This window comes from Schizophyllum commune (genome assembly GCF_000143185.2).
Source record: "Schizophyllum commune H4-8 unplaced genomic scaffold SCHCOscaffold_5, whole genome shotgun sequence".
Taxonomy (NCBI): domain Eukaryota; kingdom Fungi; phylum Basidiomycota; class Agaricomycetes; order Agaricales; family Schizophyllaceae; genus Schizophyllum; species Schizophyllum commune.
Window position 1 is genome coordinate 2,107,999 of NW_026089542.1, and position 23,142 is coordinate 2,131,140.

Genomic DNA, 23,142 nt, shown 5'->3' on the forward strand with positions numbered 1-23,142 from the left:
AGAGACCAGCTTTGTCTACAGCTGGTGGCATGGCAGGGGTAGGTGCAGGAACTTCGCGTCCAATTCGCAAAGCTCTCAAGCCACAGGCACGTCGTCTGGATGAGAGAGCGCTTGCTGGGCAGGAGGAACGCGTACAGGCAGAGCTTCTTGAAATGGAAGATGGAATTTTGCATAGGGTGGTGGCGCGCAACCTCGGAGGGGCTGGGATTCTCGTCAGCGTGGTGGCATGCAAGGCCAAGTCCGCCCGCCACAGTCAGTGATCGAGTGGCTGCGCCGTTGCCATCAGCGCACAATTGAACGCGGGCCGGTTTATCCAAGGTGCGCCCGCGGGCGCCTTCTGGACTTGCGCTCCACTTTGGACTGCCAGACACCCCTTGCTTTCGTTCTTCTACCACGCCGCTGGGCCCGTGGACTTCCTAATCGTCGTCCCGCCCCAAGACTACGGCTCCCTTTCCTTCGATCAGCTTGTTAGCTTCCGACGATCGCGCTATGTCGACCTTCGTTTCCCTCACCTTCATTCTTGCTCTTCAGCTCAGTTTCCTTCTCGTCAACGGCGCACCCTCCTTCCTCAAGTCCCCCTCTACGATCCACAGACGACACCTTGCAGCACGGCACACGACGGAGTCATGGAATTCGCAGTCTACCGATGAATGGTCCTCGACAGAGTCCGCCACGGAGACGTGGTCCAGCGACTCGTCATCCCCCTCCCCTTCAAACGGTGCCTCTGACTCGGGCTCTCCTTCTGAGTCTTCGGACTCCTCGTCATCAGCACCTGAGTCGACTGCCTTCGACCCGGCCTGGACCTCGTCTGCATCAGTGGACGCTTCCAGTGGACCTATCGTGACTGCAGTCGCTACTGCCTGGACGACGTCCTCCAGTGTATAGTGCGTGCTATCAAATACAGAGGGGAGCCTCTCACTGACTGCTTCACAGCACTGAGACCACTACGATCGATGCATCCGACGCCTTCAAGTCCTTCTCCGGCTCGGTGGTGACCAGCTGGACGACTACCTGGACTGTGCAAGCACCCTCCAGCACTGATCTAGCTGGCTTTGACTCTCCTGGCAACACACAGTCGCAGGACCAGGGCGCTTCCGCTGCTGCCGACTCTAGCAGTAACGAATCCCCTGCTGCAACCTCCACTGCGTCCTCCATCCCTCCTACTATGACCCCATATCAAGCCACGACCTTGTCCAACTCGTATACTTATGACTACGGCTCTGCTCAGAGGTCATCACCTACCAGCGAAGCCGCTGCGACCTCATCCAGTGCCGCTGGCACCAGCGGTGGTGCTGCGAATGCTCCCGTCTCTGCAGCTGCATCTGACGACTCGTCTGAGTGAGTGCCTGCTATGAATCAGCCGTGAACCTTCGCTCATTCATACTCCTAGTAAATTCTGGTCGAACACGGGGGCAGTTGCAGGTACCTTCGCCGGTGTCGGCGTCTTCATCTGCCTCGTACTTCTCGTCGTCGGCTACTACAAGCGTCAGAAGTCGCGCCCTCGCACGATCGACTTCGGCCGCTTCAGCAAGCTCCCGGACACCAATGAGAGATACCCGCAGGAGAAAGCACCTACGCCCGCGCCCCCTGCGCCTGCATACAGCGCTCAGCACTATCAGCAGGAGCAGGAACAGCAGATGCAGCAGTATCGTGACGTTGAAGCGCGCGGCCAACCGACCTACCAGTACGACGGCTACGACTTCGCCATGGTCTCGGGCTTCCCCTCGCGTCAGAGCGAGGCCCCGATGCCGATCATCTCCCCGCTGAACCCGCGTCGGTCGCCATCGCCCCCGTCTCTGACGCCTACGCGCCGTGCACCGTCGCCACCGTCGCCCGTGCGCTACACTCACACGCGCACGCCGTCGCCGACGACGCCACCCGTGCAAGTGCGGCGCTACCAGCCGCCGAGCACTTATGACCTCTTCACCGTCCCTCCATCCGCGCCCCGTCCCGCGTATAGCGATGACCGGACGTCTCCCGTGTCGAAGTATTCGGACCAGGACTCGTTTTACGGACCTGCGGGCTCGAACCGCAGTCCGTCATCCGGAAACCGTTCTCCTCGTGGTGGTTTCTGAACTTGTGCGTCGCATCGACGTGTGTCCTCCATACTCTGAAGCTGACGACCGTGTTCGTTGCCAGGATGCATGGATCTATTGACTTCGCCGTCGTCACATCGTCCTTGTGGACACCCTCCCGCCCCACCTTGCGTCGTTGGCGCCAGTTGAACTGAGCTGCCTTCCCCGAGCTGACCTACCCTTTTTGGCCTGCGGAGCATAAGGTTTCCGTGTGGCCTTGTTTCCGCCGCAGGCGGCTACTACCAGTCGCGCGGGCGACGACGTGTGTTCGAGTGTCTCATGGAGCGCCAGCGTGTCCATGAGGCTCACCATAGCAAGCTGTGGTCTGGTCTATTGGCGTATTTATTGTGCTGTATTTATTCTATATATTGTTATCAGCCGGGTGCGCGCGCGTGACATAACGAAGTCGTTCGCTGCGCAGCTTGTTTCCTTCCACCACAGTGCTTCCCAGTTCAGAGACGTTCTGCTCGATGTTGAGGGAGTTGTGCGCTCGACGCCTTTGCGAATCAATCGGCATCCGAAGCGCACCACCGAGGTGTCCGCCCGCGACTGGAATTCTGCAGCAGGTCCGGTGGTGCTTGGCGTGACCATATCCCCCGTCTGACCTCCGCCACTTTATGGCATCCGAGGACATCTGGGAGGAAAAACGCTGCAAGTTAGGCTCGAGGAGCCAGGTCGCCGTTGCCTCGTTCCCTTCCATCCTTCCGCACGGACGAATACTGCCACCGTGGGCGGACATGCAGCTTATCGATCCTCTTTCCCGGTCCCGGCTCGGACAACCCAATCAATTTACGTCCTCGGCGGCGGACCACGATGCTCGAGCGGGATCATCAATTGTCTTTCAGGCACCGAGGCTTGCCCATGATTGAGGCCGTATATAAGTCGGCGACGTGCGCCAGAGCACGTCGATCACGTCTCTTCCGCGGCCGCTTCGGTGGCCTCCTCTGCTGTCCTGCCTCTCGCCATGGTGTCGCGGTGGGTGGCGGTGGTGGTTGCGCTTCTCAACGTTCTGCCTTCAGGTCCGTACGCCATGGTTCTCCTGCTAATCGATTCACTGAACGCTTCGATTCGTCGTGTAGCGGTGTTCGGGCAAGAGGCCACGAAGGTTACACTTCACAACTACGTGCCGGAGGGGGCGACATGGGCAGGTCCTCCGATATTCTCTGCCTCGACGACTATCGCTGCAGTAGGGACGAATACGGCGGCGGATGAGACAACATATGTGCAGGAAGTAGTCGTGTCGTATGCCGCACAACCCTATCCAACGAAATACTCCGACTTTCGGGACGCGACCACGACATGGACCCTCATCAGCGAGCCCACAACAGCGACATGTCAGTGCGGTTTCCTCTCCGATGATCCCATGTCTTCTTCCCTTACTCTCGTGCTGCTAATCACTTTACCCGCCCCTTCCCACAGACACATTTGTAGAAGGCGCGTCGAAGATCTATCAATCCGTGCCTGCGGACTCAAGTCGTGGCTACTTCGAGGCCGGCTTCGTGCAATCGTGCTCTGTCCACGAGAATGGAACCGCGGACTGCGAGTTCACGGTGCTGTGGGACATAGAGGCGAGCTCGGGCGTGGTCCAGAAGCCGACGACCTATACGGGAACTGTGGTCCCTTTCTATACCCTAACAGTGAAACCTAACAGCAATACCGGTAGCATGGCGTCGCCGCACTCCTTGCTAGGACCGGTGTGGGCTTTGTGTATAGGCCTCGGGGCCGCGATTGCTATTCTCTTATGACACATGATGCCTCCTGCCTACCTTTAGAGTACGATAGACACGCGCATAGTACTTCTTTCAGTTGCTTTCCCTTGCTTTCGCATGCTTTACTCTCCCTAATCGAAGTTCAAGTTCAACCTCGGAGATCTCCGTACTCGTGACGACGTGACATGCGCCATATTCGGCCGTAAAGGTGAATTTGGTTAGCGCCGCTTTTTGCTCTCGCCTTCATCTGAATCCATCGCTCATACTAGTCACTCGCTTGCTACTATGCCGATCTCAAAGATACACGTCGATGCCATGTAAGAGATACTGTACGACTTGTCCGACCGCGGTTTGAGTAGAGCCCTTCGTCATCAGCCTCTTCGACATGGATGGCACTCTCATAGACTCGACTGCCGGTATCAACGGTGCTTGGGAAATATTCCACAAGGACTATCCACATATGGACATGGACAAGGTCCTCAGTAGTATGTGTCTCAAGCACCGTCGCATTGACTCTGTTCGATAACACTGACCTCGATGCAGCTGCACACGGTTTCCGCACCGTTGACAACCTCAGAATACACTGTGGCCTGACAGACCCTGAGACAATCGAGGTACTTGCTCCTATTTGGGTGCTATTCCGTCTGCTTACGCATGGATAGAAAGAGGCAGAACGCTTCGAAACGGCCATCATAGAGGCTGCCCGTCGCCCGGGAAGCCAGGGCATCGTCAAGCTTCCGGGTGTGAAGGAGATCATGGACGAGGTAAATTCAATATCTACTTGAACTCCGGTCATCGCACGAGTTTCGTCTGAGCGTCGACCAGCTCGCCCCCGCCAGACATCTACCAAAACCTCTCTGGGCAGTATGCACGTCTGCGACCCGCAAATATGCGTCGCCAGCCATCGCGGCCGCGGGTATCGCTGAGCCAGATGTCTTCATCCGCTCGGAAGATGTTGAGCGTGGCAAGCCCAAGTCAGTTTCTCTTGCCGACCGTAACACAATATACTGACCGCGCCAAGCCCGGATCCCTACCTCGAGGGCGCGCATGGATGTGGCGTCAGTCCCGACAAATGTGTCGTTGTAGAGGACACCCCGCCTGGCATTCGTGCTGGCATTGCAGCAGGGGCCATTACCATCGGCCTGTTGACGACCCATAGCCGCGAGGCCATGCTTGCTGCCAACCCGACTTACCTCGTCAAGGATCTTTCCAGGTATCTTCGTTATGGCTCGAATCATCCGACTTACAGCTGAATCTCTCGACAGCGTTACGGTCAAGCGCTCACTGGAGGGTGGCGTTGACTTGACTATTGATCACGAGTAATAGCTACGCCGATCTTCCGGGGATCGACAATATCAGCGTCCTGCAGTAACAAGAAGTATAGAACTGCTCCTTGAAGTCCTCCAAGGCACGAACCTACCGAACCAGCTAATCAAACTGTGAATTCCCTGGGAACGCGTCACTTTTTTTTTTTCAAGATAATTTGTGGCAACGAATGGAAGTCACAATGATTTATCGACCCAACCTTCGGTCTCCTCATGTTCATCTCGTCTCACGTACGATTGCTAGGCTCCGCCGTCGCTCGTCCCCCAGTAGGCACCGTCGGACTCGTCTGGGCGTTCCGGTGGCTCAATATTTTGCGCATTCGTTTCGTTTCGCTGTAAGGCTCTGTTTCAAAAGTCATCTCCACGCAGACTTGACGCAAATGGCCGTCCTCCAGCATTTGTGCGCATTCGGGCGTGTATTCGTCAAGCTCATGTCCATCCTCTGGCAGCCCACGGCGAGTACAGAGTCGGTCAACAATTCTGGATCGTGTCTGCAGGCAATGAGTTAGACAAGTTAGCATCCGCTCCGAGGGATGGAAAACCTACTCCTTCACGACGACGCATGCAACGCCAAACATTCCACGCTTCGGGGAATACGTGATAGGTATGCGCCCCCACGTAGCGCCACCCAGCATTCTATTGTGGTTTAGTCCATTTCCCGGCGAAAATCATCCTTTGAAGCTCACTATACCGTGCATAGGGAATATGAACGTGTGCAGAACGGTGTTCGCCGCTTGCGCACTCTCGATTGCATCCAAGACGCGTCTACTCTCCGCCTCCTCTCCCCAGTCTATGAGGAAGGTCCTTTCCTGGGTCTGCTCTTCGAGAAACGTGGGATCATACAGGAAAATATGCGGGCCAACAATCCTGAACTGCAGGTGCGGCGATGGATGCGTTCCCATTTCGTCGAGCAGAGCGGTCTATGGAGGCCAGTCAGTCTACATACCTAATGAATGATTCTATCTTACCTGTTCGTTGCTTAGGTGCAATGCCTCTTTGATGTCGCTGACTGATAGCCTCGGCGACGAGAACTTGGCGGAGGCTGGAGCAACACCGTGACGGATTCTCAACGATATTCCATCTTCTCCGCTTGGCGTATCCAAAGACGTCGAGAGCGCCTGTGTACCTGACTCACGAGCCTCCTCGCTTGAGGTAGTTGCCACACCATTACTGGCGTCTTCATTCGGTGAAGGCCTCTGGGGCCTTACTGTTGCCTCGCTCTCCTGCGAGACGCTTGGTTGAGGTGAAGGTTGGTGACGTTCATCTGGTTGGGTCGAAGCATGCATGCTGGATGTAGAGCTGCTCGAGCTGCTGCTTGGCGAAGCACGCGAGGGAGCAGCGTTCACCGCGTTTTCTCGCCTGCTTGGACTACTGGACGAGCTACTCGACTAGGGTCATCAGTCCATGGCGACATGCAAGCATTCCCTGATTGCGTGCATACCTCATTTGGAGTTTTGTCGTCGAGCAGATCCTTGATAAACTTCCTTGCATGTCGAAGCTTGCGGCGATCTGCCTCACGCTGCCGCTCCAAGGTTTCCAGTTGTTGGCGTCCTTGTGAGCTGTCCAATCGTCGCGAGCTCAGTAGCTCTGTTCTCCTCCGTTCACTTTCGGATAACCTTCGAAGCAGTAGAGTAATCTCTTGCTCTGATCTTTCAGAGATCGCAGCCAATCGACCATGCACATCTACGACAGACGATGCGAGGCGTTGGACCTGGTATGTTTTGTTGACAATGTATGGACATCGGAAAGTTTGTATGTACCTCTCCTGTCAGCGTACGTAGCTCCTCATGTACGGGGGGACGAGCAGTCATGGCTCAAAATCAAGTTCACGTTGATGGAAAGAAGTTGAAGTTCAACACGGCCCGCACGTGCCGAGACTTGAATCGTCACGGCAAGGTCACAGTGCTCCTCCCTACCCTTCCGTCTCACCTTCTACATTCCTGCCATACCCCCTTCCGAGGTTCATCTCTGAGTTTTGGATAGCACCGAAGAGAGTGGATTCTGGGCAACGAGGGCTGCAAGCAGAAGGAACAAGTATTACCGGTCCGGATTTGCCGCCACAAGTTGACCATCACACCCGCCTCTCATAGCGCGCCCATCGCGAACGACGGCGAGTGCACCTTTCCGACCCCCGCAACCGCCAGCCCAGGCGCGGAAAGTGACCGCAAGCAATGGCTGCCGTCGTCCAGCGCATGATTGTGGATGTGCACACGCACGTCTACCTCCCTCGCTATGCCGCGCTCCTCCGGCAGCGCACGAACATCCCGCGCATCATCAGCCACCAGGACCCGAAGGGCAAGACTGAGGAGCGCCTCGTTATCCTTAGTGACGAGCCTGCGGAGGGGCGTCCGGTTGGGCCTCAGTACTGGGATCGCGCGGAGAAGCTCGCATTCATGAACAAGCATGACATCGACATTTCCGTGGTCAGGTGCGCGCTCATATCCCTTTACATGTGGACCCATACTCATCTCACATTCCATGCAGCACTGCGAACCCCTGGCTTGACTTCCTTACCCCGTCCGAGGCTCAGGGGATGGCCTCCGAGCTGAACGAAGATCTCGAGGAGTACTGCATGAGCTCCCCGATCCTCCCAGATACCACCTTCCGCCGAATGTACGGCTTCGGTCTCGTTCCCCTCGTTCCCGGCGCGCAGGTTACGTCCGTGGTGAACGCGGTGCACCAGATCCACGCGCTGCCCCACCTCCGGGGCGTAATTCTGGGCACACAAGGCCTCGGCAAGGGCCTGGACGATCCCGCTCTCGACCCCGTGTGGGATGCGGTGGAGAAAGCCGGGCTTGTCGTGTTCATCCACCCGCACTATGGCGTTGGTGGCGAGCGATGGGTGACACACGGCAATGGCCATGTCCTTCCCCTCGCGCTGGGCTTCCCATTCGAGACAGCCACGGTGCGTATCAGATGCTGGATAACTTACTCTATCTGACATCCTTATAGGCTGCGACGCGCCTTATCCTATCTGGCGTGCTCGACCGCTTCCCCTTCCTCCGCCTTTTGCTTGCTCACTCCGGTGGGGCGCTACCTGCCCTCTCCTCCCGCCTCGCGTCCTGCATAACCCACGACGAACAAGTCGCCAACCGCCTCAAGCACGACGCGCGCTACTACCTCGGTAGGCTCTACTACGACGCCGTCGCCTACGGCCCCGAGGAGCTTGGCTTCCTCAGCGAAGTCGTCGCGCGCGCGGGCCGCTACGAGTCCTCCACGGGCAGCACCGCGCCACCGGACCGCAATATCGGGACCCAGCGAATACTCTTCGGCACGGACAACCCCTTCTTCCCGCCTGCGAACGGCAATGGGGAGCGGTGGCGAAGTGTGACGGAGAACACGGAGGCGATCGACGCGGTCCCAGGCTGGACGCCAGAGAGCAAGAATGGCGTCTTCGGTGCTAACGCTATCGCTCTCTTCAATCTGGGTGGCTCGGGGCGCGGATAGGTTGGGCATGGGATAGGGAACATTGAGGACGAAGATACTAGATACGATGTAAGCTATTTTGTTGCCTCCCTACTGTGTATCCTACCGAACAATGTACTACTACTTTGAGAATGCATACACGGTTGCGGAAGGTCAAACCTCCCCTCATCTTGGATCCCTAGCGTCGACGTGCAGGCTCAAATTTGTCAATAATGATACACGATTATCGCAGTCCGTAAAGTACCTATGCATAGACATTGGCTTTTATCCAGCCATAAAGGTTCTCGTTTCCTCGCTGTTTTCTCCTTGCTCTGAGGCATGCGTCTCGGTCATGTCGTACATCCGTATTGATGGCTCAGTCGAGCCATCGGTATCGGTGCTTGGCCCTGTCAAGGCAAAATTGTCGTCCATAGTGTCCCCTCCTTGAGCCTTGTCCCCATCTGCGAAGCGCATGGCGTGCGATACTTGTGCGCTGTCAAGCAGAGACCGTTCCTTGTCGTCGTACATAGCGGTGAGGACGACGATAGTAGGGTAAATGCCCTGAAGAGGTGCATGATCAGCGCATGTATTAGCGATAAAGAATGATCTTACAGAAATACTGAGCACAACTGAGGCCACGAGCTCCGCAACCGTGAACTTCGATGTTCCGATGGTAGCCTGAACAGCGAGGAAGCTGATCTATTGGATGCAGGTAAGGGCAAACCGTCGTTCTTAGGACGCAAAGCTTACCCATACGACGCTGTAGAAGCATCCCGACTCCAAGAGCAAGACCAGCACCCGCTCGACCTGGGTTTTCCGCGCCGATAGACCTAGGGCGCTCTTGATGTCACGGAAGTACTGCCTACGAACATGTGTTATTGTGTGCAGCGGATAAAAGCACTCCAAGGCTCACCATACTTTGACCGCGACCAGTATCGTCGCGACGACGTTGGTGAGCATGAGCAGAATCAACATTATGAGGGGTTGCGCCTTCGGCACTGGATGGGGGTGCATCTTTCCCGTTATATGCCACACGGCATCGAGGATGGCCCCGACTAGAGCAGATGGGGTTCAGTCGACATATTTAGAGACAGAGGATGGGTCGCTTACCCAAACTTCCGCATGTGCACAACAGCAGTATACCCTTCGCAATGCGATTATCTGACCATATAACCCATGCCCGCCAGACAACAATCACATCGCTGAGGACGTACTGTGGCTGTTGAGCATATAATTTTCGGATCGGTACACGTTCCATACTCACTTCTATGCGTGCAGCCACCGCACCTACGATGTCCAGACGAAAGAGTAGCTGCAGTATACTCCTGACGTCTTTCCCAGAATATACTGGGAGTTGGACCATGTAGTACAACACATTGGTGATTACGGAGATCGCGGCGCAGAAGAAGAGTACGCCGATGGCGACAAGCATCAGAAGCGAGCGGCCTGCTCGACGTCTAGACAGTCAGCCGTAAGCTCGATGAGGTTTAGTCGGAGAAGTTGTATCCGAACTAACGCAAGTACGCTTGCAGCGGCGATTGAGAAGGCTGTCTGTATGCCTGCCAAATTTTCCGTCAATACCGTCGACTTCAGCAGCGTGCGGCGAGTTCTGGGATACCCGCGCGGTCAGGATACGCACCGAAGAAGACAAGATCGAGAGCAATCTGTGTGTATACCCTCTGAAGGTCACGCACGTCGGCAGCGCCCAAGGGGTTGTAGATGGTCCTTGCCCGCAGGCTGATCATTGTGGGGAGTGCTCTGCTTGAGGCTCCAGTAAGTGTCAGGCCTTTTATACGTCAGGAGCGCATACATGGAAGCCGCAAGCAGCCGCCATCCGGCGGTGTCCATGAGCAGATGCGCCCGTGGACGATCGGCGCTGATCAGTGATAGGATGGGCGACTTGCTATCCCTGCCATCACCGCTGGGAGGCAATTCAATTGACTATGAGCAACCCAGCACCCTCGTGGGACTGTGCCTCCCGCATCGTGGCAATCCACAATCAGCGGCGAAGCAAGGGTCCGGTATCCTGTGTGTCAGTAGTGACAGCGGTCGGGATTCCCAAATTTAGGCAAAAAAGAGGGTATCCGCAGCAAGACAATGAACGAGAGAGTGGTAGTTCGTGCGGTATGGTGTGGGTTCCGCTAACCAATGGTGCTGCGTGCAACTGTCTGGTGAATAGAGAGAACTCTGGCCTTGACAGTTTGGTCTGTTACATCGCACCGCCCATTGCAATCATCATGACTGAAGATCAGCGAGAGATAAGTTAGTTGCCTATAAGGTTACAAGTGGTTTCGTCCTAGTTCTTAGGCTTCTGGATCTTGAGGCTGAAGTCGATGTGTTGGACGGATTGATGGACCATGCTGGTGCTTAGAATATCGACCTCTGAAGGGAACAGCGTTAACCCTGCGCATGTGAAAGAGGATCCACGAGCTTACCATTGATCGCGCGCTCTTGCAAGTTTCCCTCTGTGATACCACCACTGGTCTCGATGAGGAACTTGCGCTGACCGCGCCACTTCTCCTTGAGTCGCTGAGCTACGGCAACGAGCTCATCGCCCTCGATATTGTCGAGCATGACGATATCTGCGCCGGCGTCGATGGCCTCGTTGGCCTCCTCTTCAGATCGAACCTCGACGTCGAGCAAAAGACTGAAGCCGCCGACGAGGCGCGCTTGCTTGATGGCAGCGGTTATGGACCCTGCGCATGCTGTAAGCAAGTTGCTCTCATACTACGTGGATCCTATGCGTACCATGGGACCAGATATGATTATCCTTGAGCATGATCATGCTTGAGAGATCATGCCTGTGCGGGTCGATCCCACCTACAAGCATCCCGTACTTCTCGACGAGACGGAAGCCTGCATGAGGATAGTAAGCCCGCGCAGTCCCTGACGAAGTAGAGGCTTGGACGCACCTGGTGTCGTCTTTCGAGTGCCGGCGATGATGCCCTTGAATCCATAGCCAGTCGCCAAGTCCTTCACGCGCTTCGATCTGCGCAAGTCAGCCCACGAACGCCCAAGGAAAGTATGTGGACGCACTTAGTGGCAATACCACTGCATCGTGCGAGCATGTTGAGCGCTACACGCTCGCCCAGGAGCAAGTGGCGCGCCCGACCGCGCACAGTAGCGACATGCTTCACCGGCTTGAAGGTGTCGCCTTCCTTCACATGCCATTCTACTCTGCGAGATATGAGAAAAGGCGTGGGACATAATGCTGGACACGCACTGACAACCAAGTTGCTCGAAGACCTCCGTGAAGAACGGCGATCCCGCAAGGACTGCAGGCTCGTCCCCCTTGCCGAATAGGAACGCTTCGCGCTCAACATCGCCGACGACGAAGCCAGCATAGTCAAAGGAAGGCGTATCTTCCGCCAGCCAGGCGGTGACCTGGGGCTTCCAGCTCGGGGGCAACAGATGCTCGTAAGGCATGACGGCCAGAGGAGGGTGAGGATCACAACATCGATCCAAGATCCGGATTGGCGTACTAAGCGCTCGTCCTGCTCACTGACTCACACAGATCATCAATTGAAGCGCCACACCTGGCCAGTCCAGAGTCCATTGCAGTCGTCTAAATACCATGAAACGAGTCGTAAGAGCGATTGCGATGTGGTATATGAAGGTAAGGATGATGGCGCGGACGCCGTAATAGATTAGAGACTAGCAAGTAGAAGTCGACATGAGTCGTGTCACCGCTGCCACCATTGCACCGAAGGTCCATTAGATGATCGTAAGTAGCGTCCGTGATGAAGGGGCCAATATGAAGTCCTCGAGAACATGCGCTTTACGCGAGGAAGGCACCGAGAAGGGCGACCGCGCCAATGAGGCCGGTCTGGGCGGTCGTGGCGAGCGCACCGTTGTTGTCGTCACCGCTGCTGCCTGAGCTGGCAGAAGAAGAGGCGCCGGAAGACGTGGCAGTAGAGGTCTGGCTGCCGGACTTCGTGGTCGAAGACTCAGAGCTGGAAAACTGCATTAGCAACGAGGACTACAGCAAGCATCAGAAGCAGACTCACCAATCCTTGTCCTCCTTGATGTCGAACATGACGGACTGGGCGTAAATCCTGTCCGACTGCTTCTTGCTGTAGACGAGGTTGACCTGGAAGTCGTCACCCGACGGCCAGCCACCCTCGGGGGCGTCGATGTCGAGGCTGTCCTTGCTAGCATCGACGTCCTCCGCGAGGACGATGGGATCGCTCAGAACCGAAGAGTCCTGGTTCACGAGAACGACAGTGAAGTTCTTGGCGTCGGTCTGGACGGTCTTCCACTCGAGGCTGCGAGCAACTTTAGTCGATGACAACATGAGCCAATAGCGAGATACTCACGTCTGAGCATTGCAGTCAGTCCAGCCCTTCTTGTCCGAAGGCTGCGTAACGGTGAACGCCGCCGCGAAGGAGGCGAGCGAGAGAACAGCGATGGCAGCAGCGGAACGCATGGTGAAGATGGTGGGGAAGAAAGTGACACGAGAAAATGCGACGATGGGAATGGGAGGGACGAAGGGATGGGGAAGATGGGCGAAAGGCCGTGGTTTATATGGGCGGGCGGGCAATAGCGCCGTGTTCGTTTCAAAGCCTCGAAGCCGATTGAAACGCAGGGCGACCACCGTCGGAGGCGATGCGCGTCCGGGCGCAACGCCGCGATGATACAGATTCATGTCATTCCGGAAGTCAATTGGCAGTGTAGCGAGGGTGAAGGCGAATAAGCGCCCAACAGAAAGAGCTTGAAGAGCAGGGTCTTACGACCTCGCCACCATGGGATCATGTAGCAGAAGCCCACTTAGGGTCAGAACGTGCGCTTCATGTCTAGTTATGCTCGCCTTGCACATCAGACGCGATTGATGTCGACCAAAGGCGGGCAAAACATCCCGCCAGCCATTATGGCCATCGGGGACAGGCAGTGGCAGCCAGGTGGAACAATTTCCGAAGCCTCCAGGGCCCGTTGAGGCTCTCGCAAAATTGAAAGGGGGGCTGTGTTGCGCACGCGGTTCCGACCTCCCTCGAGCACTGGTCTAGCGAAGACGGTGATAGTGCGACATCGATACTTGATACGAGGAGGGGCACTCAACTTTTCAACTTTAGTCGCGGGTACATAAGCAGGCTGCGCTAGTCAAGTTGCTGGAAGGCCTCTTAGCATACTTTCCACGTCGTCCCACAAGTCCAATTGGCCCCATACGCCAATGATGGTCCCAAGAAGCACCCAACATGACCTCTCACTGAACGCGCTGGCCTTGCCAACAGCCGTACGCTCCGCAAACTTGACATCCATGGCCGTAGACGACTCTGCCTTCTGGGGAGAAGTCGACTCGTTCCGTCCCGCATCCGCTCGAGGGGTCACCTCTGGTGTCGGATACGTCTCGGGCGAGCGAGGCGAAGATGCCGTACTCGACGCGATGTCGTCGTCCTCTTGCGCTGGCGCAACTGCCTCAGGGCCTTGCAGTCGCGTCCGCATTCGCGCCTCCAGCAGCGATATGCAGGCACGTGCTACTTGTCGAAGCGAGTTCATGTGGTCGGCAGAGATGTGCTGGCCCAGCCGAGCGAGCAGCGAGAACATCCATCGCGCGTGCAGCTCTGTCATGTCGTACATTGCAGGGTCCTTGACATGCCCGCGGATCCAGAACGCGAAATGCCGTAGTAATTGCACGGATAGGTCCTGCAAGTAGGCGCATTAGCCTTGTCCACCTCCTGGTCGGGGAACGCACCTCGTTAAACGACCTAAGCAAATATGGCGTAGGCTCTCTGGGAATCGTGTTTCCATCCGATGATACCGCGCCATTCTGGGGTGCAGCAGAAACCAGTTCGCCATCCTCATTGAAGACCATCTCAGTGTTCGCTTCCTCAGGCTCATCTACTTCTTCGCCTCGGAAGAAGCGCCGGCGTTTTGCGGCGCGCGACAGGGGTGGATTCCACACTGACTCGGGTTCACCGCACAGGAACTTCCACCACAAGACACGTTCCCTGTTGCCTGGCGTGGCAGCAGGAGGCTCGGCTTGCGGACCGATCGTCGGCGCTTTTGCAGGTTGGACGAGGTTCTGTCCGATGGCTTGATCAGCGACAAGGTGATCGAGCGTGAAGACAATGCGCGTACCTTTCGGAAGTTATTGAATCGCTGGACATGCTGCTTGCGCCATTCGCTAGATGGAAGAAGAGCATGCACGCTATTGCGCGCGCAAGGGAGAGGGGCAGGTTCTGGCTGAGCATAGGGATTCGGGACGCTCGTGATATTAGGCAGGCGGTACGCGTCGCGTCTGTAGCATGGAAGTCAGCTGGAGATGGTAGGGATAGCGTACCACGTACCGTACTGTAAGTAAATACTCCATTCCATTAGTGATTTCACCCGACTCAGGGAGCTTTGTGGCGACAGGCAAGATCTGCGCCTGACCGGTCGGGCGCTCGTCCTGGCTGTCATCGTCGACCTCCTCACGCTTGCGTTTGACCATTTGTGATAGATGTCAGTTCTCCGGATGAGTCTCCGTCCGCTTCAGAGCCCTTTGCGAGTAGTGCGCGGCGATTTAGCGCAAGACCAGAGCGCGCCTGATGACGGCAGAGAACAAGAGGCAGTGATCAGCGCTTTGCTCGACTTATTGTTGACTTCTCCCCTCACGTCGTTCATGGTCTGCCACGGCGCAATTTTCCCTGCGTCTTCGCCACGGCTATAGCGCGCTACCGAAGGCTTTCTTGAATATTTACCGCAAACTATGGCTGAGCTTGACAATGATATCGACCCGGAAGCGCTGCAGGCGCAGGTCGCGCTGTCCATGTCCTTCGCGGACAGCTTAGTCTCTTCTTGGCTTAAACCTGCCAGCGGGAAACTCCAGCATACGCACAAGGACTACGAGAACGAGCTCAAGGAGCACATGCGTCGCCCAGCCAGGTGAGTAGAAATTCTCCAAAAATACTGTAATGCTAATGGTTTGCGCAGACTTGGTGTTGGCGCGAGCGTTCCCCAGGCAGCGAGCTTGACGAGAGAGCAAGCGAAGCTGAAGCATGCTCTCACTGGCAAGAAGCGGGCTCACGACGACGACGAGGCCGGTGGCGCAAGCGGGGACGATGACGACGACATGGAGAGTCGGGGTAAAGCCGTACAAAAGCGTGCGCGACTAGACCCCTTTTCCACGAACAAGAAAAAGAAGAAGGGCGTGGAGACTCAGGCTAAGGCAGGCCCCTCAACGCGGGAGCAGGCCGCGACCTCGCCGAAGAAACCTCCACTGAAGGAGGGCGAGAGCGAGCAAGCCGCCGCTCCGTCAGCGCCAGCGCCTATGAAGGTTACGCCTCTGGATGAAAAAGCACAAACCTCTTCTCCCGAAGGCAGCGCAGGGACGTCCAATGCGACCCCGAAGAAAAAGAAGAAGAAAAATCGGGGCAACGCGGAGGTCCTGAGCTCGCAGGCCAGTGGCACATTGGTGTCGAGCAGTAACCTCGCGAGTCCATCCGTAGCAATGAACGGTGTCTCCTCGTCTCAAATGCAAGGATCTAACTCCGGTACGCAAATTCCTCCGGCGCGCAGATTGCGCACTCCTGACATTTTCACAGCAGCGTCACCCACACAGAATAGGGCTGCGCCACCCACAACAGCAACACCTACGTCGCCGCCGAAAACTAAGCCACCCCTTCCCGCTTCGTCCCCTCCAGTCAAGAAGCGCGGCTCGGACGCGGATATTCTCAAGCAACCTATACTCAACCTCGACGGCCCACCTCCGTCAGACGAGTCCGAGGATGACGACGAGAAGCCCGAGGTCACAATTACATCGTCCTCTAAGAAGCGTAGGAGACGGAAGAAGAAGAAGAAAAATGGGGCTGTGCCGGCGGGAGGGGAGCAGGCGCCGTAGGGTGCGCGTATGCTTATGCTGTATTTGCCTATCTATGTTGTTTGTGCATCATCTTGTACTCTCCCCCAATCTATAGACCTCGATCTTGGTTATACATGACCTGACCGTCTCGTCTTTTCCCTTCAAGTGGATGGTTGAAGATTGAAAGGTGGGTAGATCATTTGCGGCAATATACGCGAATGTCATGACCTCTGACAGTCCAACGTCGAGCCAAGGACGCCGGGTCCTCATATGCCTTGGAATAGTCGGAATTCTTTCCTGCCGGTCAAACAGGGTGAGAATATCTTGCGGACGAGTGATTCGATGCCGGTGGGCGCGAACCAAGGTGTACAACATCGCCACGTAGTACTTGCTTCGAGCGCCCTTGACAAATAGCGGAATTCCCTAGATATGGGGTTCCCTCGTGCAGCCCATGATCAGTAGTCGCGCAGCGATTCGGACTCCTTGTACTGGGATTTGTAGAAAAGAAATTCCACGTAACAAGATGGCGTAGCGAGGACATCCTGTCGGCAGATAGGCAAATTGCTGGCAAAAAGGAGCATCTCAGGCTTGCACGAGTGGGTCGAGAGCAAGGAGGGGAAGTCCATCTCCATCTTCTCAGAGTGATTGAGCAGCCGACAGGGTGCCGATTGGGGTCGGGAAGAATCGCCAGGTAGGAGCTCTCTAGAGGCCCGGAATATTCATTGAGCAGCGTCAGCGTATCCCAAGGAGGCAGCATCGAGCCACATTGCTTTGAGCGCTATACCAAAGTTAGAGAACGCTCGGCATCGTCCTCGCCGAAAGATGGGGAGAACCTAGAGCTTGTGCAGTAATTCAGCCATCACCGCTGAAGTGACCACCAACGGCGGTCATGAGGCGTCAAATGACTGTAAGGTGCGCGGAGAACGCGGCTGCGGAAGTCAAGGATCACGATTCAGTGTATAGCGATGGATTGCAATGAAGCCGGATGGTCTCCTCGGACGAGGCTGCATTGTATCTTCAGTACAAAGTGTCAGGAGATCGGCGTACCGACACAGCCGCTCAGCTACTAGGTACAGTGCCTGTGGCGACGGGGCAGCAGTGCTTTGTATTCCAGCGTGCCCTGTCCGGCTTAGACGATACAAGGCGTGGGCATGAGAAAGCAAAGTGCAAGGCGTGAGACCGCTCCCGCATGCACCCAGGTACACATGGCGGCAAGCTTCTTCAGTTATCGGCCCCGGGCAGATGAAGCGCAAGCGGTGTCTCAGGAAACAAGAGGGAAGTTGCCTTGAGTGTTCCTTTCCCGGAAGGCTGAGCGCAGCAAAGTCGGGCCGTTGCCGCGTCATGAGGGCGGCGTTTGTGGCGAGGGAGCTGGGGTGATTGGTAGTAGCGAGCCTAAGGCGCACGAGATCCCCGCGTTCCTATTGCCTGGCCTGTGTCCGTCGGCAGCGCGGGCGTGGAGAGACCCTGGCAGGTTCCCGGTCCTGGACGTACTTGATGGGAAAGTTCGACTTCATCTCCGACAATCGCTAGCAGGAGGCGCGCCACGTGCGACGCGCGCGGCGTCGCGTGTCGCGCTGACCGCGGCAGTGAGCGGCAGAAGATCATTGAGCTCATTGTCTTCGCCCTCCACCACCCCCTGCAGATGGCTGATGGATTTCTTAGACTCCACCCTCGAAAAACAATAGGTGATGGATAACACAATAACAGAAAGATTTCCAGCGAGGCTCCGCGCGCCTCGACCGCAAGGCAGCGCCAACGGGCCGCTGACTCTCTTGTTTTCGCTGCATTTGCTCGGTTTCACATCGCCTGCTGTCGGAATCAGACTCCTTGCATCGCGATGGTTACATCGATAGCTCCGGATCGTTTCCCTGAAAGGAACGGCAGCTGATTGCCTATCCGCATTTGGAACAATGAAGGTGTCCGCCCATATCAGGGCCCGGCGCTTGCGAGCTTCTTCCCTCGAGCTCCCTTTCCATCCCCTCTCTCCTCACATACGCGCAATGAAGGCCGTCCGCAATATGCTGGGCCTTCCGCCCTCTGGCGATGCCGCACGCGCTCTGGAATGGGACAAGGCCGTTCATAGCGGCACGCTGTACGAAGGGACCCTATATATGTCGCGCTTCAAGCGAGATCCCGTGGAATTCCGGCTCGTTCGAGACGCTGTGCTCGTCATGAAGCCAGGAGGAAAGCCAATGAAGGATTACAAGCGGGTGCGCGGCCTGCATCAGCCCACAGTGATTTACTCACACGACCTACGCAGCCAATTCCCCTGCTCTTGTTGTCAGTATCCACGTACGACAGCGGCCCAGAATGCGGCATCACCATAGTCTGCCCAGGCCGAAAGCCGCTGACCTTGTATACCGAAGACAAGGACGCACAGGCGGAGTGGACGCTGCGAATCACGACGCAAGCCGGCGAGCTCGTCAGTACCACGCCTTTGAGGGTCAAGAAGCTCGCATCGAACGGATTCTTTACCACCGTCCGCTGCTCTTTCCTCTGGCAACAAGGTCAACGCTTGTACGTCGGGACCCCCGATGGAGTATACGAGTTCGACATGCAGAACGTCGGCAAGCCTCGCAAGGTGCTGACCTTGGATGGCGTACGACAGATCGGCGTCACGATGGATGTCTTCCTCTGTGTGATACGTGCGTGCCCGATTTGCGGCGTTCCTTCATTTACTAAAATCTCCTCGCAGACAAGGAAGTCCTCGCTGCCCCCATCCCCGCCATTACACTAGAAAAGCCCGAGCTATTCCAGCGCTATGCAGAACGCATCGCTGTCGACTCCGAGTTCTTCGTCACCGGCCGCTGCCTCGGGAGGCCCATGGTCTGCACCGTTAAGGCAGGGCACACGAAGGCGTCCGCCCGCGTCTTCGATCTCGTCCCCGCCAAAAACTCGCACTCACTGCGAGGCTTGACAGTGCGTCGCCACATATCTCGCCAACGCCTTCATTGCTGACACGATGTCTAGGAAATCGTCATGGCAAATACATCGCTCAGCTCCGCACAGTTCCTCGACAATAAGTTATGCGCGATCACGTACGAGGGGTTCCAGACGATCGACATCGAGACGCTTGAGTTACAACATCTGCTGGACGTCATGGGAGATGATCGCGTCCGGTTCGCGAGAGAGGTCGGCGTTGACTCGCTCGACCTGTTCCAGGTGCCAGGTCGTATCTTGGCCTGCTTCAACTGTGCGTTCACTATATGGCGCCTGACACTGTCATACTCACGCTGTATCAGACTGCGCCATCTGGATCGACAGGAATGGGCATATGATGGGCAACACGAAAATTCTCTGGCAAGGCAAACCAACGAGCTTCGGTGCGTCTCAACGCTCATCTTCGGCCTGCGTTCGCTCACGGGTCTGATAGCATTGTTTGGGCCATATATAATCGCAGCTGAGCCGTCCTTCATCGAGGTCCACGATGCCGAGACGGGCGACCTCGTACAGGTCATTCGCGGCGAAAACATTCGTATAGTCCCAGTCGAGCGCGGACTCGACCCGCGCCAGAACAGGCTCGTCATTCTGTCCGGTGACCGTCTGTCCGAAATCTTCTTATAAGCCTTCACTTCGTTCGTCTTTCATAATTCCGTTTTTCTTCTCGCCCTTCGTATTATATTCTTCTCCTTGCAGCTGCTTATCCTACCTTGGGCCTAATTTCTCTTGCCCTCTTGCGCCTCCTTCTTCTTCGTATGTTCGTTTCGACCCGCTGCGCGGTGTCTTTCCCGTGTATATTATCACTCATGGCGGACCATAATGCAGTCACTGTAGCGCCTGTGTCACTATACAAGCATCACCGCTTCTATCACTTGTCGAGGATGAACCTTGCTGTTCAACGCACTAGCGCTGAAATAATGCAGCCCACAGAAACGCTCAACAATGCCTTCCTATTCCGGAAACAAGTAACTTTTGCCACGTGAGCTCACCCGCGCTGCTTCCGCGGGATCACAAAGTCCAACCGTGACTCCGGATGCAAAGTACTCGTAAAGAAAAATGCTCGTATTATTGTCGCGTACATGTTCGTAAAGTCGTAGTAGTCATGGCGCAGACATGAGGTACGTATGGCAGTCCGACATATAAGTAGAGGTGTGGACCCAGAACGCGGAGACCGCGTTGCAATACAATAGAATAGATATATGCGTGAGGCCAGCCCGGTGCGCGATACCCGGATATTAAGTATAGATATGAGCTCCGAGAGAAGACCTTCGAAGGCTGATCTTCGAGATAGGAAACGGCGAAGGTGACGCGAGGGGAGGCAAAGAGGCCGAGAAATGGAGAGCGGTGTATGACGCCAGCGCGGACGACAGTCGACCTCATACACGGAGGCAGCACATCAGCGAGTGGGCCGCCTCGACTGGCTTGGGCGATGTCCACTGCGTTGGCCCGGGCGGGCGACGGGGGTGTGCCCAGTTGGCGTCGTGTTCGAGCGACGCGGGGTGGCGCGGGGGCGGGTCACGGAGCCTTGCCTGACCGGCGTAGGCTGCGACGCGCGCCGCTGAGGTGTATGACTGGCCTGCGAGGGCCGGCGTTGTGGCGTCCCTGCCTGGGAGGGGCGTCGCTGAGGGGGCGCTGCCTGCGACGGTCGCCGCTGCGGGGGTGGCGGAGGCGCCTGGATTCGCCGCTGTGAATTATGGCGCTGCCCACTTGCGCCAGAGGGCCGCCGCGCAGGCTTGTGTGTGGACGACTTGCGGCTCGGCTTGCTCGGCGGGTTGCCAAACCACCGAGTGAAGAGGCCGCCCTGATTCTTGCGCTTGCGCTCCTTCAGCATCTTCTTCCGCGCCTTTGCCTTGGCTATCTCGCGCAGGCCCTGTGCATGTATTTAGTAACGGTTGAAGCTTATGTGTGACTGATCGCCCACCTCGTTTCGTAAGTGCTCGTTTCCGCTGAAGGTTCCGCGCCATTTCGCCAACCAGCCGTGCATTTGTGATGGAGGGGGACCGTTTTTGCGGCGCGTCCCATCCGGGTTGAACTACGTAGTATGTGTAGGTAGAAATTTCAGAGGCAAGAAAAGGCGATCCTTACGTGCGCATCCCACTCGATCGTGATGTTGCCGAACATGATGGTGGTTCAGGACAAGGAGGAAAAGTGAAAGGTACGGTCACCGACATGTCGTTCCCCTGCTTAAGTAGGGCATTACGTAATGGACGACCATCATGTTTGGTTACCTGTTGCCTGCCTCACGACTTGCGCGTGGCTGGATACGTCCCGGTGCTCAGCACAAGCTCAGCTGGATTAGACTTCAAGGCCACCCTTCGCCCTCACCGCTTACCTCTGCCGGGGCCGGATGCGCGAGTTTGGGCCGTGTTCGCGCGGTGCCACTCAATCATTGCCCGATAGCGAGTCCGCCACCCGGCCACGGAAGTATCTATGCAACTCGGCCGATGTAGTGACGTTCCCAAGCGAGCTCAACGTTCAGCTGCACCGCCCCCTCGCGCGCTTGACTCTTGCTGATGGCGACGAGCGTCGACGTCATTGGGGCACGCTCACCGCAATGGCCCGTATGTTAGCCCCGGACGCGCTTTTTGCCTCGTGGGGGGCGCTCGGCTGTGTCCGCGCACCATGTTTTGCGCGTGACGTAGCCAGCACGTGGGCGGGTGAGTCGGGATGCACCGCCATCAGCGCCTTTAGCGCACACCGCCCCCGCACTTCGCCCAACATCTATGCATACTTTCTGGAGAACTCAACGCGGACGATCGCATTTCCGTGCCTCCGACTGCCAAAATCTGTGCACGGCCCAGAGGATTCCGATGACGCCCTGGACTACAAAGGTCAGCTCGAGCGGGATGGACCGTCGACTCATCGCCGGGTCGACGCGCCATGGGCTGGAAGAACGTGAACGCCGTTATTCCTGACCGACTCCTCCTTGGCAAGTCAGTAAGCTAGCACGGCAAGCCCCTTGACCGGCGACGCGTCTCGTCTCCCCGTCTCATCACAATGTATTAACCCGACATAGTCTGTCCGCCGCCAGATCCACACGCACCCTGGGGGAGAATCGGATAACTCATATCATTTCTGTGTGTAACGATGCCATCCCGGCAGAAAGCCCCGCGTCGGGCATCAGCCACTATCGCATACCCGTAAGTCTAACTCTTTCCCCGCGTCGACCCCAGCTAATTTCCCGGGCACAGGTTGAGGACCGTGACTATGACGATCTCCTTATATGGCTACCGACTGCCTGTCAGTTCATCGATAATGCGCTTCGGAGCGGTGGCGTTGTATTAGTCCATTGTGGTCAAGGTCTTTCTCGTAGCGCGACTGTCGTCGCTGCTTACTGTGAGTGCAGGCAACCGAAAATCAACGCGAGACGTACCAACACGCTTTCCAGTAATGTGGTCACGACGAATAAGCGCGACTCAGGCGTTGGAAGAGACACGAAAGGGTAAGTAGCTCGTCACCACCTATCTCAATTTACTGAACAGGCGGCTAGCTCGCGACCAAATATGGCCGAACCCTGGTTTTCAAGAGCAGCTGGTCCTGTTTGAGCTCTGCCAATACGCGCCATCGCGTTCTAATGGCATATACAGTTCTTGGAGAACGAAGCTGGACCGTCGTCTCCGCGCGGCCGGGCTTCCGCATTGAAAATACCCTTGGTAGATTATAGATCCTTGGTATGTCTTTCTCGTTGTCTCCCCATGTGTCTAAGCTGACCATACTTCCCCAGGCGCCGTTTAATGGTTTTCCTGCATGCACTATTTATTCTCTCCACAAGCTATCCCCAACTCCCAGGTCCCACCGTGTAAATACTATAGTTGTGTACAGCTGTCGGTGCTGTCGCTTGTATCACCTATGTAACAGTAACCGAATCGTACATAGCGGCTAATGGATGTATATTCCTGGAAAACTGGCGC

The 23,142-nt window shown here is 56.5% G+C and overlaps 15 protein-coding genes across 15 annotated transcripts; 8 read left to right on the forward strand and 7 right to left on the reverse strand.

Annotated features, from left to right (window-relative positions):
- Window positions 1-271: 271 nt before the first annotated feature.
- SCHCODRAFT_02263509 (uncharacterized protein) lies at window positions 272-2,256 on the forward strand. Its single transcript, XM_003036682.2, has 3 exons — window positions 272-884; window positions 934-1,338; window positions 1,391-2,256. The coding sequence occupies exons 1-3, from the start codon at window positions 490-492 to the stop codon at window positions 2,073-2,075; spliced, it is 1,485 nt and encodes a 494-aa protein (XP_003036728.1). The 5' UTR covers window positions 272-489; the 3' UTR covers window positions 2,076-2,256.
- A 783-nt stretch (window positions 2,257-3,039) lies between these two features.
- On the forward strand, window positions 3,040-3,723 carry SCHCODRAFT_02498942 (uncharacterized protein; the record flags this gene model as incomplete). The annotated part of the gene is made up of 2 exons (XM_003036683.2): window positions 3,040-3,094; window positions 3,155-3,723. 2 exons carry the CDS (start codon window positions 3,040-3,042, stop codon window positions 3,721-3,723), a joined length of 624 nt encoding a protein of 207 aa, XP_003036729.1.
- A 285-nt stretch (window positions 3,724-4,008) lies between these two features.
- Window positions 4,009-5,248, forward strand: SCHCODRAFT_02623062 (HAD-like protein). Its single transcript, XM_003036684.2, has 7 exons — window positions 4,009-4,101; window positions 4,160-4,269; window positions 4,328-4,398; window positions 4,447-4,548; window positions 4,610-4,758; window positions 4,806-4,997; window positions 5,050-5,248. The coding sequence occupies exons 1-7, from the start codon at window positions 4,070-4,072 to the stop codon at window positions 5,105-5,107; spliced, it is 714 nt and encodes a 237-aa protein (XP_003036730.1). The 5' UTR covers window positions 4,009-4,069; the 3' UTR covers window positions 5,108-5,248.
- Window positions 5,237-6,939, reverse strand: SCHCODRAFT_02623064 (uncharacterized protein). Its single transcript, XM_003038042.3, has 6 exons — window positions 6,870-6,939; window positions 6,551-6,820; window positions 6,078-6,497; window positions 5,796-6,029; window positions 5,656-5,745; window positions 5,237-5,600 (listed from the first exon to the last, which is right to left on the reverse strand). Exons 1-6 carry the CDS (start codon window positions 6,918-6,920, stop codon window positions 5,337-5,339), a joined length of 1,329 nt encoding a protein of 442 aa, XP_003038088.1. The 5' UTR covers window positions 6,921-6,939; the 3' UTR covers window positions 5,237-5,336.
- Window positions 6,940-7,093: 154 nt separating this feature from the next.
- SCHCODRAFT_02623068 (amidohydrolase 2) lies at window positions 7,094-8,960 on the forward strand. Its single transcript, XM_003036685.2, has 3 exons — window positions 7,094-7,537; window positions 7,594-8,014; window positions 8,062-8,960. Exons 1-3 carry the CDS (start codon window positions 7,281-7,283, stop codon window positions 8,554-8,556), a joined length of 1,173 nt encoding a protein of 390 aa, XP_003036731.1. The 5' UTR covers window positions 7,094-7,280; the 3' UTR covers window positions 8,557-8,960.
- SCHCODRAFT_02623071 (uncharacterized protein) lies at window positions 8,783-10,472 on the reverse strand. The gene is made up of 9 exons (XM_003038043.3): window positions 10,325-10,472; window positions 10,154-10,275; window positions 10,031-10,073; window positions 9,779-9,971; window positions 9,625-9,727; window positions 9,428-9,569; window positions 9,265-9,376; window positions 9,127-9,213; window positions 8,783-9,075 (listed from the first exon to the last, which is right to left on the reverse strand). The coding sequence occupies exons 1-9, from the start codon at window positions 10,360-10,362 to the stop codon at window positions 8,800-8,802; spliced, it is 1,116 nt and encodes a 371-aa protein (XP_003038089.2). The 5' UTR covers window positions 10,363-10,472; the 3' UTR covers window positions 8,783-8,799.
- A 114-nt stretch (window positions 10,473-10,586) lies between these two features.
- Window positions 10,587-12,116, reverse strand: SCHCODRAFT_02263611 (nicotinate-nucleotide diphosphorylase). Its single transcript, XM_003038044.2, has 6 exons — window positions 11,738-12,116; window positions 11,551-11,691; window positions 11,427-11,503; window positions 11,263-11,370; window positions 10,950-11,210; window positions 10,587-10,896 (listed from the first exon to the last, which is right to left on the reverse strand). Exons 1-6 carry the CDS (start codon window positions 11,938-11,940, stop codon window positions 10,811-10,813), a joined length of 876 nt encoding a protein of 291 aa, XP_003038090.1. The 5' UTR covers window positions 11,941-12,116; the 3' UTR covers window positions 10,587-10,810.
- SCHCODRAFT_080413 (uncharacterized protein) lies at window positions 12,031-12,996 on the reverse strand. The gene is made up of 3 exons (XM_003038045.1): window positions 12,831-12,996; window positions 12,522-12,779; window positions 12,031-12,467 (listed from the first exon to the last, which is right to left on the reverse strand). Exons 1-3 carry the CDS (start codon window positions 12,938-12,940, stop codon window positions 12,293-12,295), a joined length of 543 nt encoding a protein of 180 aa, XP_003038091.1. The 5' UTR covers window positions 12,941-12,996; the 3' UTR covers window positions 12,031-12,292.
- Window positions 12,997-13,529: 533 nt separating this feature from the next.
- SCHCODRAFT_02623078 (uncharacterized protein) lies at window positions 13,530-15,051 on the reverse strand. The gene is made up of 4 exons (XM_050345160.1): window positions 14,799-15,051; window positions 14,590-14,749; window positions 14,204-14,533; window positions 13,530-14,154 (listed from the first exon to the last, which is right to left on the reverse strand). The coding sequence occupies exons 1-4, from the start codon at window positions 14,939-14,941 to the stop codon at window positions 13,612-13,614; spliced, it is 1,176 nt and encodes a 391-aa protein (XP_050200613.1). The 5' UTR covers window positions 14,942-15,051; the 3' UTR covers window positions 13,530-13,611.
- Window positions 15,052-15,259: 208 nt separating this feature from the next.
- SCHCODRAFT_02666966 (uncharacterized protein) lies at window positions 15,260-16,330 on the forward strand (the record flags this gene model as incomplete). The annotated part of the gene is made up of 3 exons (XM_003036686.1): window positions 15,260-15,375; window positions 15,424-15,983; window positions 16,035-16,330. 3 exons carry the CDS (start codon window positions 15,260-15,262, stop codon window positions 16,328-16,330), a joined length of 972 nt encoding a protein of 323 aa, XP_003036732.1.
- A 624-nt stretch (window positions 16,331-16,954) lies between these two features.
- On the reverse strand, window positions 16,955-17,705 carry SCHCODRAFT_02263702 (uncharacterized protein). The gene has a single exon (XM_050342225.1). The coding sequence runs from the start codon at window positions 17,632-17,634 to the stop codon at window positions 17,230-17,232; it is 405 nt and encodes a 134-aa protein (XP_050200614.1). The 5' UTR covers window positions 17,635-17,705; the 3' UTR covers window positions 16,955-17,229.
- A 222-nt stretch (window positions 17,706-17,927) lies between these two features.
- On the forward strand, window positions 17,928-20,104 carry SCHCODRAFT_02623084 (uncharacterized protein). The gene is made up of 6 exons (XM_003036687.3): window positions 17,928-18,501; window positions 18,552-18,936; window positions 18,987-19,210; window positions 19,262-19,484; window positions 19,534-19,614; window positions 19,665-20,104. Exons 1-6 carry the CDS (start codon window positions 18,202-18,204, stop codon window positions 19,853-19,855), a joined length of 1,404 nt encoding a protein of 467 aa, XP_003036733.2. The 5' UTR covers window positions 17,928-18,201; the 3' UTR covers window positions 19,856-20,104.
- A 503-nt stretch (window positions 20,105-20,607) lies between these two features.
- SCHCODRAFT_02576192 (uncharacterized protein) lies at window positions 20,608-21,728 on the reverse strand (the record flags this gene model as incomplete). The annotated part of the gene is made up of 4 exons (XM_003038047.3): window positions 21,317-21,728; window positions 21,153-21,263; window positions 20,939-21,101; window positions 20,608-20,882 (listed from the first exon to the last, which is right to left on the reverse strand). Exons 1-4 carry the CDS (start codon window positions 21,350-21,352, stop codon window positions 20,608-20,610), a joined length of 585 nt encoding a protein of 194 aa, XP_003038093.1. The 5' UTR covers window positions 21,353-21,728.
- SCHCODRAFT_02263728 (uncharacterized protein) lies at window positions 21,275-22,278 on the forward strand. The gene has a single exon (XM_050342226.1). It carries the CDS (start codon window positions 21,579-21,581, stop codon window positions 22,128-22,130), a length of 552 nt encoding a protein of 183 aa, XP_050200615.1. The 5' UTR covers window positions 21,275-21,578; the 3' UTR covers window positions 22,131-22,278.
- Window positions 21,933-23,118, forward strand: SCHCODRAFT_02623092 (phosphatases II). Its single transcript, XM_003036688.2, has 6 exons — window positions 21,933-22,164; window positions 22,248-22,371; window positions 22,423-22,567; window positions 22,620-22,673; window positions 22,722-22,902; window positions 22,956-23,118. Exons 1-5 carry the CDS (start codon window positions 22,112-22,114, stop codon window positions 22,871-22,873), a joined length of 528 nt encoding a protein of 175 aa, XP_003036734.1. The 5' UTR covers window positions 21,933-22,111; the 3' UTR covers window positions 22,874-22,902; window positions 22,956-23,118.
- Window positions 23,119-23,142: the final 24 nt, after the last annotated feature.

Bases quoted from the DNA above. Each gene is read 5' to 3' on its own strand.
- SCHCODRAFT_02263509 (XM_003036682.2), top strand. From the start codon at position 490: ATGTCGACCTTCGTTTCCCTCACCTTCATTCTTGCTCTTCAGCTCAGT. The intron at 885-933 runs GTGCGTGCTATC...ACTGCTTCACAG, and splicing joins ACGACGTCCTCCAGTGTATA to CACTGAGACCACTACGATCG. The intron at 1,339-1,390 runs GTGAGTGCCTGC...TCATACTCCTAG, and splicing joins GCATCTGACGACTCGTCTGA to TAAATTCTGGTCGAACACGG.
- SCHCODRAFT_02623062 (XM_003036684.2), top strand. From the start codon at position 4,070: ATGCCGATCTCAAAGATACACGTCGATGCCAT. The intron at 4,102-4,159 runs GTAAGAGATACT...CTTCGTCATCAG, and splicing joins AAGATACACGTCGATGCCAT to CCTCTTCGACATGGATGGCA. The intron at 4,759-4,805 runs GTCAGTTTCTCT...GACCGCGCCAAG, and splicing joins GTTGAGCGTGGCAAGCCCAA to CCCGGATCCCTACCTCGAGG.
- SCHCODRAFT_02623064 (XM_003038042.3), bottom strand. From the start codon at position 6,920: ATGACTGCTCGTCCCCCCGTACATGAGGAGCTACGTACGCTGACAGGA. The intron at 5,746-5,795 runs GTGAGCTTCAAA...AAACCACAATAG, and splicing joins TATTCCCTATGCACGGTATA to AATGCTGGGTGGCGCTACGT. The intron at 5,601-5,655 runs GTAGGTTTTCCA...CATTGCCTGCAG, and splicing joins GCATGCGTCGTCGTGAAGGA to ACACGATCCAGAATTGTTGA.
- SCHCODRAFT_02623068 (XM_003036685.2), top strand. From the start codon at position 7,281: ATGGCTGCCGTCGTCCAGCGCATGATTGTGGATGTGCACACGCACGTC. The intron at 7,538-7,593 runs GTGCGCGCTCAT...CATTCCATGCAG, and splicing joins ATCGACATTTCCGTGGTCAG to CACTGCGAACCCCTGGCTTG. The intron at 8,015-8,061 runs GTGCGTATCAGA...ACATCCTTATAG, and splicing joins TCCCATTCGAGACAGCCACG to GCTGCGACGCGCCTTATCCT.
- SCHCODRAFT_02623071 (XM_003038043.3), bottom strand. From the start codon at position 10,362: ATGGACACCGCCGGATGGCGGCTGCTTGCGGCTTCCAT. The intron at 10,276-10,324 runs GTATGCGCTCCT...TGGAGCCTCAAG, and splicing joins CGGCTGCTTGCGGCTTCCAT to CAGAGCACTCCCCACAATGA. The intron at 9,972-10,030 runs GTTAGTTCGGAT...CTGACTGTCTAG, and splicing joins GCCGCTGCAAGCGTACTTGC to ACGTCGAGCAGGCCGCTCGC.
- SCHCODRAFT_02263611 (XM_003038044.2), bottom strand. From the start codon at position 11,940: ATGCCTTACGAGCATCTGTTGCCCCCGAGCTGGAAGCCCCAGGTCACC. The intron at 11,371-11,426 runs GTGCGTCCAAGC...ATCCTCATGCAG, and splicing joins CACTCGAAAGACGACACCAG to GCTTCCGTCTCGTCGAGAAG. The intron at 11,211-11,262 runs GTACGCATAGGA...CAGCATGCGCAG, and splicing joins TAATCATATCTGGTCCCATG to GGTCCATAACCGCTGCCATC.
- SCHCODRAFT_080413 (XM_003038045.1), bottom strand. From the start codon at position 12,940: ATGCGTTCCGCTGCTGCCATCGCTGTTCTCTCGCTCGCCTCCTTCGCG. The intron at 12,780-12,830 runs GTGAGTATCTCG...AGTTGCTCGCAG, and splicing joins ACTGACTGCAATGCTCAGAC to CCTCGAGTGGAAGACCGTCC. The intron at 12,468-12,521 runs GTGAGTCTGCTT...GCAGTTTTCCAG, and splicing joins ATCAAGGAGGACAAGGATTG to CTCTGAGTCTTCGACCACGA.
- SCHCODRAFT_02623078 (XM_050345160.1), bottom strand. From the start codon at position 14,941: ATGGTCAAACGCAAGCGTGAGGAGGTCGACGATGACAGCCAGGACGAG. The intron at 14,750-14,798 runs GTACGTGGTACG...TCCATGCTACAG, and splicing joins GAGTATTTACTTACAGTACG to ACGCGACGCGTACCGCCTGC. The intron at 14,155-14,203 runs GTGCGTTCCCCG...GCCTACTTGCAG, and splicing joins TGCTTAGGTCGTTTAACGAG to GACCTATCCGTGCAATTACT.
- SCHCODRAFT_02263702 (XM_050342225.1), bottom strand. From the start codon at position 17,634: ATGACGCGGCAACGGCCCGACTTTGCTGCGCTCAGCCTTCCGGGAAAG.
- SCHCODRAFT_02623084 (XM_003036687.3), top strand. From the start codon at position 18,202: ATGAAGGTGTCCGCCCATATCAGGGCCCGGCGCTTGCGAGCTTCTTCC. The intron at 18,937-18,986 runs GTGCGTGCCCGA...ATCTCCTCGCAG, and splicing joins TGTCTTCCTCTGTGTGATAC to ACAAGGAAGTCCTCGCTGCC. The intron at 19,485-19,533 runs GTGCGTTCACTA...ACGCTGTATCAG, and splicing joins TATCTTGGCCTGCTTCAACT to ACTGCGCCATCTGGATCGAC.
- SCHCODRAFT_02263728 (XM_050342226.1), top strand. From the start codon at position 21,579: ATGCGCGAGTTTGGGCCGTGTTCGCGCGGTGCCACTCAATCATTGCCC.
- SCHCODRAFT_02623092 (XM_003036688.2), top strand. From the start codon at position 22,112: ATGGGCTGGAAGAACGTGAACGCCGTTATTCCTGACCGACTCCTCCTT. The intron at 22,372-22,422 runs GTAAGTCTAACT...TCCCGGGCACAG, and splicing joins TCAGCCACTATCGCATACCC to GTTGAGGACCGTGACTATGA. The intron at 22,568-22,619 runs GTGAGTGCAGGC...CACGCTTTCCAG, and splicing joins GACTGTCGTCGCTGCTTACT to TAATGTGGTCACGACGAATA.